The 17,309-nt window shown below is 44.2% G+C and overlaps 1 protein-coding gene across 1 annotated transcript; it reads right to left on the minus strand.

Moving 5' to 3' along the window:
* Positions 1-7,585: 7,585 nt before the first annotated feature.
* gpr37a (G protein-coupled receptor 37a) lies at positions 7,586-14,947 on the minus strand. The gene is made up of 2 exons (XM_037766477.1): positions 13,624-14,947; positions 7,586-9,461 (listed from the first exon to the last, which is right to left on the minus strand). The coding sequence occupies exons 1-2, from the start codon at positions 14,443-14,445 to the stop codon at positions 8,625-8,627; spliced, it is 1,659 nt and encodes a 552-aa protein (XP_037622405.1). The 5' UTR covers positions 14,446-14,947; the 3' UTR covers positions 7,586-8,624.
* Between the last annotated feature and the right edge of the window lie 2,362 nt (positions 14,948-17,309).

Consider the following 17,309-nt stretch of genomic DNA (forward strand, 5'->3'; position numbering starts at 1 on the left):
CTTCTCCTTTGTTGGGGATTGCAGCAACATTTCTAGGTCACCGGCTGTGACTGAACGCCCCGCTGCCCAAACTGATTCTTCACTGAGGGAATTCATCCCCCCCCCCCCCACCACCTCTATATTTCACCCAGTACCGTCAGGGGAAGCACAATTAGAAATACGCTCCCAGCAACAAACAGCCGGGCTGCGATTTGCCAAACGAGTCCAGCTTCTGTTTTCTGTCAGAGCAGATACATTATGGATGCTGACTCAAACTGTTGGACAAGAAGGCTCTTTCATGGTGATAATTGGGCGGACGGGCTCTCAGATCCTTTCTCCATTCACATTTCTCCTCATAATTATCTTTAACCTTTCACCCTGTTATCTCTCAGAGGGGATAAGCACACATCAATGTTCTTGCCTGATGCTGAACTCGAAAGGCTGATGATGGAGTTTGTTTCTGCAAAAGATTTATGATACAGTCATTTAGCAGCTAAACATACTTTAAGAGGCATCTAACTTCACTATTTTGTATATTTACTTTAAAATCAAATGTTTTTCTTCATGCTGAAGTTCACTTAGAAGCACCACTAAAGGTCAGTAGGAAACAGACAGACATCGTAGCTTCAGAGAGAGAGAGACGTCTCTTACACGACTTTTGGGTGTGCCGTCTTTCTAATTACGTATTTTCAGTCTGATACTTCAACCGTTTTACAAAAAACTGAGACTTCTTGACTTGGAAAATTATCTTTTTTTTAAATTGACAAACATCTTATGTGTGATTCATGGCGCAATTTAAACGGGATCAAAAAAATCTCATCCCTTGTCGTTGACTACCGTTTGTATTTTTTCCGAAATAAGGTCCCATGGTGTTCCACCGGAAGGGACTTTCGTCTCTCTATTGGATAGAATGCCCTGAAATTTGGTCCATCTCAGGATGAACTGTAAAAGCTTTTGTGATCCCTGAACTTTTCATCCAGCACCATCATCGGGTCAAAAAGCCTATGTTGTCCAATACTTTGGTTCATGACTAAATACCTGCAAAACTAATGACATTCCCATCAGTCTCAGCTGTACTTTGTGTTAGCAAATGTTACCATTCTAACACGCTAAACTACCCCAGTGAGCATGGTAAACATTATACCTGCTTAAAGGTGCATGGTGTAGGATTTGGTGGCATCTAGCGGCAAGGTTGCAGATTGCAAACAACTGAAACGTATACCAAGCGTGTAGGAGAACTACGGTGGTCGACGCAAAAATGTGAAAACGTGAATGGCCTTCTCTAGAGCCAGTGTTTGGTTTGTCCGTTCTGGGCTACTGTAGAAACATGGCGGCCGACTCCATGAAGAGGACCCGCTCCAAAGAACATATATTGCCAAGAAGTGAAAGTCAGTTGTTCGTTCCATTGCAACATCAGCGCCCAGCAGCAAAGCTACGCTTCTGCCATTTTGGACTGAAAGCGACTACCTGATGTCAGTAAAACATGCACCTAAAAAGTAACAAAAGTAAAACGAAATTATTTTCTATTCTATTTTCATATTCTACCAAAATGGCCTGTGTTGAACAATAGAATATTATAAATATAATAAGCTTTTTCAGTCCAAAATCGTGGCAGGGGCTGTTGTCAAAAAACACTGGAGTTTCGTCTCTTTGCCCGCTCCCTATGTAGATATAAACGGTAACGAAAACACAACGATTCTTATTATAAGGCGATTATACACCAGAGAAACATACAACATACAACACACTGGTCCTTTAACATCATATAATGTTAGCATGCTGACGTTAGCATTTAGCTTAAAGCACCACTGTGCCAACATCCAGCCTCACAGAGCTGCTGGCATGGTTGTAGACTCTTATTCTTGTTAGTCTCATATCTTTTACCACTTCCTGTTTTCAGTCACTGTTGAGGCTTTTCGTTTTTTTATCACGTTACCTTTGAAGTCACAAAATCACCATTAAAAGCTCTGCAGCAAAAGTGGGTCATATTAGGTTTAATGCCACTCAGTATGCACCCCTATAAGTACTGCACGGATCATCTCTTTGGTGGTTGGCTTCTTGTTTGTGTTCCACATTTGTTTGTTGTCATGATTTTCAGACGGTTTCAGCTGACATGTTAATGTTTCTGCAGCTTTGTAACCAATTTTAGACATCGGAGCAAACAGCTTCACCTCGTCTCCTGTTGTGTGTCAGGAACTTCAGAAACAGCCTCAGGTTTCTCTTCTTTGTTATTTCTGGATGTGAGACTCAGAAGCAGACGGTGTGAGGAGGCGACGCTTCAGTCTGCAGACTTTCAGTTCATTATGTGAAGTAACAGATCGTCTGTGAGGAGTTAGTTGGGGGGAGCGTCAGCAGATATCTGGAGGGAATCTTTACAGTGAATCACATCACTGCAGCTCTCTGACAGCAGCCGCAGTCTGCCTGCATTAAGACTCTTTACCCGGGGGGTATAGCTGCTGCAGAAACACTGTCACACTGCACAGGAGACAAGAAAAAGTGGGTCCACAGTCAACAGTTTCCTTCTTTAGTCTGAGAACAGCTGGAAATAAGGATGATGTTGGTGCATCAGTCCAACACTTTGGTCGAGAGGAAGATGTCTTGACAACTTCTGGTCAAACTTCCAGAGAATGTGCTGCAGATGATTCTGCTTCAAAGCATGCATATTTATTCATGACTTTTATGTGCTGCAGCGTTTCTGTCGTCTGTCTTTATCTTGTCTATAAAGCAAAGAATCTCTGTCTGTATGTGTCCTTCGCATTTCTCCAGAACTGGTCATCCTTTTTTTCTTCACATATGGCACATACTGATGATGACCCAAGGACGTGCAGTGTCCTTGGTGGACACGCAACACCTTCAGTATTAATAAACTTTGAATAAACAAGCGGACGGCGCTCTGTGCAGCAGCGGGAGTCGGGCATCAGGGCTTTGTAGACAGAATCCAGCATGTCGTCTGCAGCGGGCCTTTATAGGGCGCGGTTCATTGACTGCAGTTCACTGGATATGCTAATGTTACAACTGAACACTTCTACACTTCTCTGGAGTCAAAGCATTTTCAGGAATTCTGCAAGCAGCGCTTCTGGGGGCCAACCAATTGGCCCACTCTGAAGGTGCACGCGTCCCAAACGGCCACACGCTCTGAACGGGCATGCCTGCCGACAACGCTGCAAGCAGCAATACCGGGAGTCAAGCGATCGGCCCATTCGGAACGAACATGTGCCCCGAACGGGCACTGCTGTAGTTTGTTACAAACAGCTGGTGAACCTACTGAACAGGCTCCTCCACTGAGAGGACTGAAGAGAGCTTTCGGGGTGGATTTAGACCGCTTTGACACCAGAGACCACATCGTGAATCCCGTCTGTGGTTTGGCCGTTTGGGCAATATCTGAAACATTTATATTTCTGTTTTTATGATTGTTTTATGGCTGTTTTGATATTCAGAAAGCCCTGCAGACAACAACAAAAAAAAGTGATCTGAATCCTCACCATCCAGTGCTTTGGTTGCCTTGGAAACCTGGCTCCTGTCAACCAATCAGAGGGATCCCAGCCCGCCCAGGACGTCCGTCTCAGGCCAGAAAACAGTCCTGGGAGCAGTTGGGAGAAGGTCAGTGAGCAGCCTGTTCAGCAGCGGAGCCTCAGTGTACCCGTCGCCCCATTGTTTCTGAATGAATGGGGCTGTCTAATTACTGGAGCAGCGACAGGGGCCGCCAGCCTCGTTTACAAAAGACTCGAACACGCAAGTTTGGTGCCAGAGAGCAAATCAAAGCCAAGCGGGTGATTAGAGAAGAATGTGGTTTACATACAGAGAGTCCCCTCTGGATCATTCTGGGATGAATACAATTAGACAAGAATGTTATGTCATTATCCACGCCTATAAATACAAATTCATTTTTATATGATTTTATCTTAAATGATGGGGAGGGTTTAAGAAAACAGGAAATTTGTCTGAAGTCTTGGCTCTAAATGGTGCAACTTAAGTACAGTAGGAATCTAATTTCTTTGAAGCTTCTGATTAAAATAAGATGTTGGAGTTCATGTACGGATATGAGGTTAAAATATTAGATATTAGATTATAATTAGGGCTGTCAAAGTTACCGCAATAATAACATGTTAACGCAAATTCGTTTTAACGCCAGTAATTTCTTTAACTCATTAACGCAACTTCAGATTTTTTTTAAAGCTAGAGAGAAGCTACTTGTATCATATGAAACTAGTAAACCTAAGGAATCCAACCATGCCATACTAGCTTGTCATGACGGAGACTTAATAACGCTCCAAACTTACACTAAATTTTGGTGAGGAAAAACTGGCATTGCCATTTTCAAAGGGGTCCCTTGACCTCTGACCTCCAGATATGTGAATAAAAATGGGTTCTATGGGTACCCACAAGTCTCCCCTTTACACACATGTCCACTTTATGATAATCACATGCAGTTTGGGGAAAGTCATAGTCAAGTCGACACACTGACACACTGACAGCTGTTGTTGCCTGTTGGGCTGCAGTTTGCCATGTTATGATTTGAGCATATTTTTATGCTAAATGCAGTACCTGTGAGGGTTTCTGGACAATATTTGTCATTATTTTGGGATGTTAATTGATTTCCAATAATCAATATATACATACATTTGCATAAAGCAGCATATTTGTCCATCCCCATGTTGATAAGAGTATTAAATACTTGACAAATCTCACTTTACATTTTGAACAGATAAAAAATGTGTGATTAATCGCGATTAACTATTTTAATCGATTGACAGCCCTAGTTATAATTAGATTAATTCTGACATGCTAAATGTACTGTATACATGTTAACATGCTAAAATTAAAAATATTAGCATAGCTATTTGGGAGAAGCTGGGAATCACTTTGAACCACAGTTGTAGTCCAGGGCACCTAAAGGCCTGCTGAGAATTTTCTGTCAGATACGCCTAGATTCCACCTGGCGCTGATGCGCCGCGTTTCGGCTGCGACACGACGTCCTCCTCACAGTGTGACATCTCTTCCTAACTGGACGCGATGCCTACGAGTGAACATCAGATTGTTTCAGTTTTTCCCAGTGAAGATGTCCTAACCTGCTCCGTGCGTCAGCGAGCAGGCTGAGCGACGTCTTGCTTGTTTGAAAAAAACGCTCGCCCTGGTTCTGTTTATGCAAAGTTTCACGCACCTGCAACCTATTTTCACTGGTCAAAAACAACACATACAGTAACCTACAATCTGAAAAATCGCTCGTAGCATATCTGGACAATTTTTCGCGCTCCATTCGCAAGTTCGTTCGCTCTCTGTATGTTAGTAAGAGGTGTCATACCACACCGAGAGCGTTTCACAGGCGGAGCGTTTTGCCTGCTCGACTTGCAGATTTTGTTGATTTGGTCATTTATCCTTTGTGTTTCTACCACAAGTAAGCTAAGTAAGTAGGCTACATAGTTCAATGGTTTCTTTTTTGTCTGTTATAATTGAATTAATTGTTGTTATTTCCTCCTTTGTTGTGCTATAGCTAAAGACAAAGTGAATACAGTTAAAAGTCCAGCTATGAACGACAAGGATCAAAGATTTGTGGCGTGTAGTGATTTGATACGAGTGGCCACGATCGCTCCGCCAGCTGTGGCGCTCCAGGGGGTTACACAAGTGCAACAGAAAAGCATTAATTCTGTTTTAAGCAACGAACGCACATGCTTATAAGGGTAGTGTGAATCGTTATAATCCTACATATTATAATCAATCTGTCAAAGAGGAACAAAAGAAGTCGTCCTCTGCATTGAGGCGGCTGAAGACGGGGATACGATCGAGCCTGAAAAAGTTCTCACTGATTGGTTCGGACACTAACACGTGAAGATTTTCGTGTGGTCTACATTCATTTTCAGATGTTTCATGATCATTTTAGCCTCTTCAGTATTTCCAGATTGTAGTGTGGATCATTCATTGCAACATTTAACCTGATTCTCATGTGTTACTGCTCGACAGATCACTGACGGTGTTTTAAAGCTGGTGTTATCCAATGTTTGCTCCCCATGCTACATCTTCAAATGCACATATAGTATTTAGATCAGGAAAATCAAAAGCTCAGTTTTTGGACGTCTGTATTTCTAAAATGTGTTCTTTAGAGGCCAGACTGCACCGGCTCAGACCAGAAACCATCAGACACAACTTCTTTCATAATAAATGAGCCTCGATTCTGCTGTCTGCCGTACTGTAGCACCGTTCACTGTGGCGGCCAGCTGAGAGGCAGACTCCCTCCGTCGTCACGACAACGGGAGGCGAGGACAATGGCGCGCTGTGTCCTCCCCGACTGGGCGGCGTCGATGATGACGAAGCGATGGCGAGAGGAAAAGCAGCTGAGGCTTGTGCTGAGCGTGACGCAGCAAATAAAATGCAATTGCAACTTTTGTTTTGATGTTTTTGTTTGTCATTTTAGCAAAATAAAACAAAACAAAAAACGTAAAAGATGTTCTTGCCTTGACTTGTTTGTGCTTTCTGTCCGTGTCTGAGGAGGGTTCAGTTGTTTGTTGCACTGACTGTAACTCCGAGTGGATGAGGACATGTTGTGAGTCTGAACAGTACAAACAATGGTGGCTGTGTCCTCTGGATGGACGACAACGGGGAGGTTCACTCTGCTTCTTTTTGTTTTGGGATAAACAGGTTTCATTCTGTACATCTATTTCCATATGATTTTGCGCAGTGTTTTTGTTTTTGTGTTTATAAATGAAGGTGCCCTTAGTCCACTTTGTCACTTTTTATTTGAAATATAAACTGCTGTTCAAAAGGTTGAAGTGACAGCCCTGATTTAGTTTCTGTGTAAACAAATTGAACGGTTTGGAGATGAACATTACAAATAATACTGTCTAAATGCACAAGGGTTCAAAACATGTATTTTAAAATATTTTTTAATTAAAGTGACACTTCTCTTGTGGCTAAAAAAAAACAACAACAGTAACTGTGCAGGTTTTCTGCTACAAGAACATCATCAGCAAACACAACACAGCTTTTTCAATATATTACTGTACGTCACTGTGTGACTCTCTCACTCACACAAACAGAGAAAACAATATCCAAAAGAACAAAACCACAGGTGCTGATAGCGGCCGTAGTTGATAACTTTCAATGCCGATTTAAGGTAACACTTAAATTTAGGGGTCTGTAATTTCCTAATAATTTCCTCAAAAAAGAACTACGTAATTTGGCAGGTAGAGACGGTGCTCAATTGCGACAAGCCCAAATAATTATTAGCACAACTCAGTCTTTTAGTGAATTCGCAACAGGTCGGCTGAACATGTGAAAACATAAAATTTGTCTACAGGAAAGCGTACAGTTCAACATGTATGGAGAATAAAAGTCCTGATAAAAAAATGAATAACAAATTTGTATTTTGGATTTAAATGGAGCAGCTCTTCAAAGGAAGGTTAAATGTTCTTTGTACAAAATTCAGAGCATTAATATAGCAGCAAACAACTATTGTCTGTGTAAAGACATGTCTACCTGAGCAGAGAATGAAGTCTCTCTCCCTCTGTGTGTATTGTAATCAGAGCTTCTCCTCGCTGTGTTGACATAGCCGGGCCGGCTGCACATGCTTTTAGTGCATGTTTGTGCATGTGAGCGTGCCCCACTGGCTAGCTTACGGCCGCCGCTCTGCACTGCTCTCATATGGCGGTTACAGCTGATAATTCTGTCGCAACTGACGCCGCCACCGCAGAAGCGTAGCACCAACCCTCTAGTTTCCCCCCAGGTTAACACTGTTAGCTCCGTCAGCACTGTTGATGTTGATTCCACTGTTAGCTGCAAGCTCCTGGCTCAGTCATCGCCATGTTGAGAGCCGTGTTGAAGCAATAGAAATAGGGATGTCAGGAGAACTGATACTTAGGTACCAAGTCGATGCCAAAATTCTGAAAACGTGACGGTATTCGTTTTTCCACAATACCGTAGGTACTGTCAGGGCTCAAGATTAATGGCGTCCCGTCATCCGGGGATGATGGAAAATGTGTTTAGGACGCAGGAAACTCACTATCAACAAGATTTCTTAAAAACAATCACTGTGGTCTGGATGGGAATGAACCTTTTGCATGCAAAATGTGTCACTAGAAGTCTGTCAGTCCAACAAGGGTTCCACAGCTCCCAGTACGTTACACTGGGAACATCCTCCCTGCTGTGCAGCCCATACAGCGGTCTGTTGCTCATATCAGGATCTCGTCGCGGGGGATTTTTTTTAAGGAAATTGTTGTGAATTTACAGACACTTAAAATAAAGCGTTTTAATTTAATCATCACGTATCTCAAGACGTCAAACCACTTTTTTTTGTAATCATGTGATCTCAAGAAAATGAGAAGAAGAAGTCGCCGGAGTCCACGTTTGCTCTCAGCTTCTGTAAGATACAGTGACAACGAACAAAAAGTAAGACTGAGTGCAGATTCAGTGAAAATACGGGTGAGTTAATTAAGAGCTGAACATATAAATGCTATTAACTAATACTGACTGTGTTCTTTCATATATAAACTCTGTAAACAGTGAACGGACCAACAGTGGCAAATCCAGTCTGTCCGCCAGTAAACATGAACAGTTTTAAAAATCTCAGGAATTTACAGCCTGATATGTCAACGCGTCCACCAATCAGACTCTGACCCAGAAGAAGCTCCGCCTAACGCTGTTGACCTTTGACCTCAGCAGTGTGTCCCCACGGCGCTGTAGGCAGCGGAGGTGGACGGCTCTCTGCGGATGGTGCTGAATGGCGACAACTCCAGCTCGGTGGTGTTGCATTCGTTGTCGGCGTCGCTGGTTGCGGCGATGGCGGCGGGGCGGGGCGGACCGCACTCGTCGCAGCAGCAGCAGCAACAGTCCAGGAAGGCTCTGGTGAACGGCTGGCACAGGCAGAACAGCAGCACCGGCGTCACCGCGGACTTACAGAAGAGCAACATCTGGCTGACCAGCTGCAGGATGTCCAGGGTTCTCCTGGGAACGCCGGCCGCCATGTACGAACTGATGATGTTGCATATGTTCTCCGGGATGATGCAGAAGCCGTACAGGATGGCCAACGCCACCACGGCGCAGTTCATCTGGCTCTCCAGCTGGATCTGCTTCTTGCTGCCGCGGACGCAGGCCCGCTCAGCGAGGCGGATCTTGCGGGCGGTGACCAGCGAGCTGCAAATGGTGAACAGCGTCGGCAGGCAGAAGTAGCAGCCGAAGTACCACCAGAGGCGCGCGCCGTCGTAGGTGAGTCCTAGGACGTACAGCGTGTCCGGGAGGTCAGTGGAGATCCGGATTACGCAGCGCTCGCACGGCGTCACGTCGGGCGGGTCGCCGTCCTCGGTGACCAGCTGTCGGATCAGCAGCTCGGGCAGCGCAAGCAGCAGAGCGCCCACCCAGATGACGGCGAGCTTGGCCGTGGTAGACGCCCAGTTCTCGATCATCTCGTAGTACATCTGCACGTTGGTGGCGGCGCGGAAACGGTCGATGCACAGAGCGCACAGCGTGAAGGTCGTGACCCCGAGAGAAGCCACCTGGGAAGAGAAGAGGAGTGTCAGGTTTCACTTTAGAAACTTCTCTACACGCAAGTTTCCCAGAATACGAGAAGTGCAACAACATTCTGTGTTAGCAGCAGCAATAAATCAACTGACTGTACGACAATTTAAACCTACGACGGAGATGTTAAGAATAAAATTAAAAAATAGTCAAACCATTATAAGATTAGTGTCGTAATTTTAAGAAAAAAGACAAAATATTACAAGATAAAGCTGAACTTCTGCCAGACAAAATAATATTTAATATAACAGTCATTAGTTTATGAGGAAAAAAGTCACAATAATGAGGAAATAGTAATCAAGAGAAATTATAAACAAAATGTCAGATTATGTTTGCTAGATTTGAGTACATGAATGTCCATATATACTGTACTACTGCTAGTTTTACTCGCTGAAGACGTGTGTTTGAACTTTTAAGTCACAAAGTCCACTGAGCTTTAATCTTTTTCTGACAACATGATTACAACTTGGATGAACAGCATTAACAAGTTGGAAACTGGTCATTATAGCACCTCTGACATGACGTGACAGTCTGTCAAGCTGCTGACCTTAAACCTGCAACAGCAGTCTGTGGGCTTGTGGGAAATGGTGTTCTTTAAAAAACAGAAATATTTACTATGTAAGGTAATTATTTTATGTCTAGACGAATAGAGTGAACCACGTTAGTAATGCTGCAGCTGTTTTTTTTATTTGAATGATGATATCGTGACTCTTAAAGTTTACCACTGTGTGTTTGTGTGTGTGTGTGTGTGTGTGTGTGTGTGTGTGTGTGTGTGTGTGTGTGTGTGTGTGTGTGTGTGTGTGTGTGTGTGTGTGTGTGTGTGTGTGTGTGCGTGTGTGTGTGTGTGTGTGTGTGTTGGGGGCGGGACCATCACAGCAGTTTTCAGATTTAATCCTCCTGCTGTTTTGTGTGATTATACGCTCCATTAAACAGTTAAAAGGAGACAACAGGACTCTGTACTACATGTTACTTTATATTAGTCTGTTTTGAAATTAATTAATAAACTACCAACCACGAAGTGAAACGCTGACAATCACTAATAACAGATTTGCAGCTCTGGCTGGTTTTGTGTTGAAATATGTGTATGAGTATTATATTATTACTTTGGAATCAAATTACAAATTACATTCTACTGTAAAAGGAGAAAATATAAAAAATAAAAGAATGGAAAAGAGAAGAGGACAGTTGGTGACATCAGTAAACATCACTAATGTCATGTAGGTCATCGTCTCAAACAAAGAGCTGCTGCAGTTAAGAAGATTAAATTCAATAAATACGACCTTTTGTTACCAGACTTCACATTAAAACGCTTAAACATGTTAACCTGCTGCTAATGTTTACATGTCAGGCTCTCAGCTGATTTACAACATATCAACATTAACAACACCGGGATTACGAGCTGCCAACACAGAGGACACATTCTAACACTAAAATGCCCACGCCATCACCACGCCCACTTAGGAGACAGAGGAAGTGTGTACCATTTCAAACCGTTGGTGCGGAGCTTATAATGCATCATCTTTGTTATCTTTGACTAAATCATTTCAGAGTGGCGATTCCAGGGACTTGGGATCTCGAAGAAACTCGAGTGATCAAACGTAGCTTCAGAAAACAAACAAACATGGAGGCAGGTTGTCGCCGTCAGAGGGTTGCACTTGTGTGTGCCATGTTTTGCACGGAAAAAAATTAATAAAAGAAATGGAAAAATGGATGGAGTCATGACTGAGAAGACGCAATCAGCGCGGCTTGTTTACGTTCTACCAGCCCGGTCGCACTAAACGGCGTATGAATGACAGAATAATTCGCAAGTCATTTTGCGTGCAATAAGAACGCCGTTCTTGCTTTTGGCGTGTCATGTGTCCGCCATGTAGTCTGTTCTGACTGCAATGTAAACGCATCTGCGTAACTATGCTACACTCAGAGCTAGAGACGTAGAGTAAAAACTGAGAAAGGCTGGGGGGAGGTGGATGGGTCCAACCAACGCAAGACTTTAAACCAGGAGACCGGTGATCGTGTCCCAAAGTGTTGTTGAATAATGCTGAAGTGACATTAGTGATGTGTTTCCCGTACTTCTGTTACGTTGTTTACGTATTTTACTTAGTTAACTTACTTATTTTAAGCCCAACCATGATGGTTTTCCTTAACCTAAACAGATGGTATTGTTGCCTAAACATAACCATGGCCGTTACTGTAGTTTTTTGCGTGGCGTAAAAATGACACGCCAAAATAGGTGTTCTCATGACACACGGTATGTCCTTGTAATGTCCTGCTATTTATTCCCATGAGATCGGGTTGGTTCTACACAAGTACGCAACATCCGATTGTTTATCATCATCATTGGCTATTACAAGTTTCTGCTCAGTACTCCATCGCTGTTCCTTTCAAACTACAGGATTTCAGGTCGATTTGAAATCGAGGAGGAGACTCTGATCCAGTATGTAACATTAAGATTATGTCGGTAAACCTGTCACACTACAGGATCATTTGGGCAGATAATCTGTTTAGACCAGCCTTGAATCGGGAACACCCACGTGATTGTTGGGAGGAGCGAATCGGACCCCAAATCTGCCCACTTATCCTCTAGTGCGGGGTCAGCATAAACCAGGAACAACAGCCCCAGAACAAAAGTACAATAAAGGATTTGGATGAAAAGATCTATATAAATTATGAAATTAAACAAAAAGTGTAACTGATCTATTCTCAGTCCACCTTGTCCTGTTTCCTCCACTGATCAGGGGGGTCGTCATTGTCTAATCTCAGCCTTCATTAATCCTCATCTTCACTCTGATTAGACAGATTAAAGACTCTTCACATTAGGCAACATTAAACCTGATTAAAACCCTGACTGCAGTCTGGAGCGACTCTCCACACCAGTTCAGCTCTGATGTGACCCGTTCACATGAACTAGACCTGCATCGTAAAATATATCATCTGTTATCATTGGGCTCAGTGTAATCAGATCAGACTCTCAAAATAATTTAAACAATCTAGTTCTGACTTTCAGAACAGTTTCAGATCCGATAAATCTAAAAATATTGTGTAAAACCAATTTGAGCTCATTTGCATACTTCCCTGCATGCATTTTGTTTGTGTTTGTTTGTATTTAATTATTATTATTATTTGGTAGATATATACTCACTTGAGACATGTTGGGAAGGGAAGGGATCTCTTAAAGGGACTGTTTGTAACTTTTAAAGCGTAAAAATGTACCGTGTCGGGACACGTGCTCGCTCGCATATGCGCGCTCGCGTGTGGCTGAAGTCTCTGCTCCACTGCTTGCCTTCACTCACACAACGCGCGTTCTCGCTCCACCTCTAGACGTGAACGCGCGCTCACTCCACACTGCAGAAGACTTAGTTTAGCTCTGAGAATATCTAGTGAAGTGGACGTTTGTGCAGAAATAAATGCTGCAGCTCCTCCAGACCAACAGAGGTTTTCCGTGTCTTGTGATGTGACGGGGCTCCGCAGCGGGAAACGTTATCACCGGCACCGGGTTGGAGACGGTAACGCTTCTCTTCCTGCAGCGTGGCTGAAGCAGGAAGAGAAACGTTACCGTCTCCGACAGGGTGCCGGTGTCTCCCCTGTTCTCTCCGGCTGCGGTCGGAGGCGATAACGTTTCTCTTCCTGCTTCAGCCTCAAAGCCAACACTAGGATCAGCAGTGATTCATGGAGAGACCGTCGTCTGATCAGCTAACATTACTGCCAAGCAGGTGAAATATAGAGTGATATTGTGGTTTTTGCTGACGTGTGTCGCCTCACTGTTTTGAGCGATGCCCGTTCATGTCTATGTAGAGCGAGCCCGACGCTGACTTTCGTTGACTTAACGGCCACAGGTTTCTGAAAGTTACAAATAGTCCCTTTAATGGCCAGTAGCAATAGGAGGAATGATTACACACCTTTAATGCTATATTTCAGCTATGAGTTCTGAAGCTACCCAATGTTATATCTATTCATATTGGTGGTGTTTGGTTCACATATGGTATAAATTGTGTTCATTTGTTTAACAGGAAGTGCTCATCACCATCCTGTCAGACCTGCTCTCACCTGTCAGATGGACACCTAACTCATGTCGACAGTCATTTCCGGTTTGTACAGCATCAACCCCAGAACCAGAACCAGAACTAGACCCCCCCCTCTCACCTCCAGGTAAGGGATGATCCTGCACGAGAACTCCCCCAGCAGCCAGTCCTTGGTGAGCTCGTGGAACACCACGAGCGGCAGGCAGAAGAAGACGATGACGAAATCCCAGAGCGCGAGGTTGGCCAGCAGCGAGTTGGAGATGCTCCTCATGTAGTAGTTGTGACACACGATGCACATCACCGATACGTTCCCGATGATCCCCACGCTGAAGACCACGGCGGCGCAGAGCACGACCGCGTAGGCTCCGTACGACTCCGCGGTGACCGGGTAGAACGGGTTCTTCAGCTGCTTGCGCCGGTTCACCGGCACAAACGGCGTGGTGTCGGGGGGGGAATCCGGTAGAGAGTAGTCCACCCCTTCCTCCTCATAGTCAGTAATGTTGAGTCCTTGTTCCTGCGCCATGGCGGCTCCGTCCTGCGACGGCTCGCTTCTCTTCCTCCTCCTGCTTCCTCCAGGTTTTGCGCTCCGTCTCCGCGGCTCGCCGACCTCGTTTCCATCCGTGCGTAACGCTCCATCTCCGGGTAACATTCGAATGCGCCTCGCTCCATGTGGCGCGTCGCTTTTACTTTTACGCACAGCGCGCCGGTGTGGTGTCTGCGTCTGCGGCAGGTCAGAGGAGGACGGGTTCACGGTATCCAGCCACGAGGTCCTCCCATTGTCCTCCCCGGAGACTGTACGCCATCTCCGGCTCCTCTGCGCGTTGGTGGATTCATCATAACGAGGACTGAAAGTGGTCTTTGTTTCGTGCCAGTGGAGCTGAGTCGAGACGGCCTCGCTGCACAGCCACAAACACAGAAACCTGGAGAATGGAAGAAGCAGCATGGTGTTTGTTCTTCTGTCTGTCTAATCCGTAACATCAAACTCGATGCGTTTCCCAGAATGATCGATCCATCTCTTGCTTTCTGATCAGTCTAAAAAAAAAAAAAAAAAAAGCGTAAATCTTTAAACTTTAAACTGACACAAAATACTCAGTTTTTCTTCATCTTTGCGCGCAACCAGCTTTCATAGAGTCTTTGGTCGTGTGTGAGAGGAAGAGGTGCACCTGTCGGGCTCCAGTCTGGAGGCATCACCAAAAGAGACCAGTGCGGGAAAAAAATGCCCTCAAAGTTGGTTGGAGAAAAAGTTCACTGACCGTTCAGATCCTCCACAGCTGAGGGTGGAGGAGGAGGGTAAAGTGTTCAATCCAAGCAGCTCCAGAGTGCTCGGAGGCCGGGTAGAGCGGTGTGATGCGGCCGGTGGAGACGCAGAGCTCCGTCTGAGAGAGAGAGAGAGAGAGGAGAGAGAGAGAGAGAGGACAAGAGAGGAGGAGAAGGAGGAGGAGGGAGGAAGAGGGGGTAGTCATCTGTCAAACCTGCTCTGATCCGGTAATAAACTGTACAAATAACACACTGAACTGTAATCTGTGTGGGATTATCAGGAATCACAATTTTCTTTTTTGATGTAACAAACTTTTCTTCATTTAAAAAAAGAATTTTTGGTTATTTTTGATGAACCTACATTTATTAGCATATTTATTACATTTTTAAAATAAAGATTTTTCCACATAGAAGCATTCTCTACTTGGCAACATACATTTTAAAACTGGATTTATATAAAAATGAAGAAACACTTTACTCTCTTTGAAAGAATTGCAGTTTTGTTGTGCATATATAGTACTAACCCAATGATAAATTCATGTTATACTACTATTAATACACTCAAATGTTGATATCTAAGGAAATTAAGTACAGTAAACGTATTATTATTATCATCGTATATAGAGTAACTTTTTTTTCTTTAATTGCTCCACAAAAGACAAAACATTAACAGAACAACAAGAACATTGAATACAGGCCAGTTAACAACAGACATATCAATATTCTCATCTAACTCTCAGTAGGAAAGCAAATAAGCATATTTCCCAAACTGTTGAAGTATTCCTTTAAGATTTCAGCAGGTCTATACGCAAACAAAATCTTGTAAGCTAAACTCAACACAAATAACTAAACTCAAATAACTGTCAAAGGTGTGTCTTTATTGTTCTTGTAGTTAACACCAAATTAAATCGTTCTGTCTAGGAAACTTCTTACAAAATTATAAATGCAATTAGATACAAACCTGTGAAATAAAGCAATTCATTTAGTTTTCTGGTGAGTCATGAGCATCTCCAAGTACGTTTACCACAGCAGACATATTTGGCAGTTTTTTGGAAACTGAGCTGTGATGAAATTAGAATAATTGTATCTGCTGTGTTGGTGCAGAGCTCAGTGTTCATGAGTTGTGTGTCTCTCTTGTTGTTTGTGAAATCAGGAACAGCAGTAGAGACACAACGATCGCAGCCGGCCGCTGGAGGAGGAAAACGTTTCTGACAGCGGAACTGAAAACAGAAGAAAATCCTGCCGCCTCGAGGAAAGACAGCCGAGTGTGAAGACACAAACGCAGTCAGTACGATCATCAGCGACACACTGAGAGTTACACAGCAGCCCGTGAACACAGCAGCATATCCTGCCCCAAATAAATGTACTGTGTAGATTCATATTTAAAGGGACTATTTGTAAGAATCAGAAATGCTTGTTAACAGCGACATCTGTGGCCGTCAAGTCAACGAAAGTCAGCGTCAGGATCGCGCTTGCTCGCTCTAAATAGACATGAACAAGCGTCGCTCAAAACAGTGAGGCGACACACGTCAGCTAAAACCACAATAACACTCTATATTTCACCTGCTTGGCAGTAATGTTAGCTGACCAGACGGAGGTCTCTCCATGAATCAATACCGATCCTAGTGTTGGCTTTTCCTGCCAAAGCTGAAGCAGGAAGAGAAACGTTATCGCCTCCCGACTTTTTGCCATCATAGCTCTCAACCGCGCTTGGCACACGTGAGAAGTTTCAGTTGGTTGAAATCTGCAACTTCATCACTAGATGCCGCCGGATCCTACACACTGCACCTTTAAAGGGACTATTTGTAAGATTCAGAAATGCTGCTTAACAGCAACACCTGTGGCCTTGAAATCAACGAAAGTCAGCGTCGAGCTCGCGCTTGCTCTCTCTACATAGACATGAACGAGTATCGCTCAAAACATTGAGGCGACAGACGTCAGCTAAAACCACAATATCACTCTATATTTCAGCTGCTTGGCAGTAATGTTAGCTGACCAGACGAAGGTCTCTCCATGAATCACTGCTGATCCTAGTGTTGGCTTTTCCTGTTCAGCGCAGGCTTCAGCAGCGGGGCTCCTCAACGAGTTACGTTATCGCCTCCCGACCGCAGCCTACAGCCGAAGACACCGGCACCCGGTCGGTAATGCTGCAGCATTTATTTCTGCACAAACGTCCACTGTACATTCACTAGATATTCTCAGAGCTAAACTAACTCTTCTGCAGTGTGGAGTGAGCGCGCATTCACGTCTAGAGGTGGAGCGAGACAGCGAGGACGCGCGCGCTGTCTGAGTGAAGGAGAGCAGGCAGCGGAGACGAGGGTCCGGCCACACGCGAGCGCGCATATGCGAACGCGCATGTGTGCCGACCCGCTACATTTATACGCTTAAAATGTTACAAACAGTCCCTTCAAGGGGTTTTTAAAAGACACAACACACCACAAAACAGGAAGAATCAGGTGTACTTCTCATTTTAAAGCATCAGCCTCCAGGGCGATTCTAGGATCAGACCTATAGGGGGGTCATAATTAAGTATTTCAATATGTTGCATAT

Source organism: Sebastes umbrosus, chromosome 4, assembly GCF_015220745.1.
Source record: "Sebastes umbrosus isolate fSebUmb1 chromosome 4, fSebUmb1.pri, whole genome shotgun sequence".
Taxonomy (NCBI): domain Eukaryota; kingdom Metazoa; phylum Chordata; class Actinopteri; order Perciformes; family Sebastidae; genus Sebastes; species Sebastes umbrosus.

What these genes read in the sequence shown, in the direction of transcription:
- gpr37a (XM_037766477.1), bottom strand. Translation starts at nt 14,445, where the DNA reads ATGCTGCTTCTTCCATTCTCCAGGTTTCTGTGTTTGTGGCTGTGCAGC. An exon ending in GGATCATCCCTTACCTGGAG is followed by an intron (nt 9,462 to 13,623) that starts GTGAGAGGGGGG and finishes TTCTCTTCCCAG; the next exon opens with GTGGCTTCTCTCGGGGTCAC.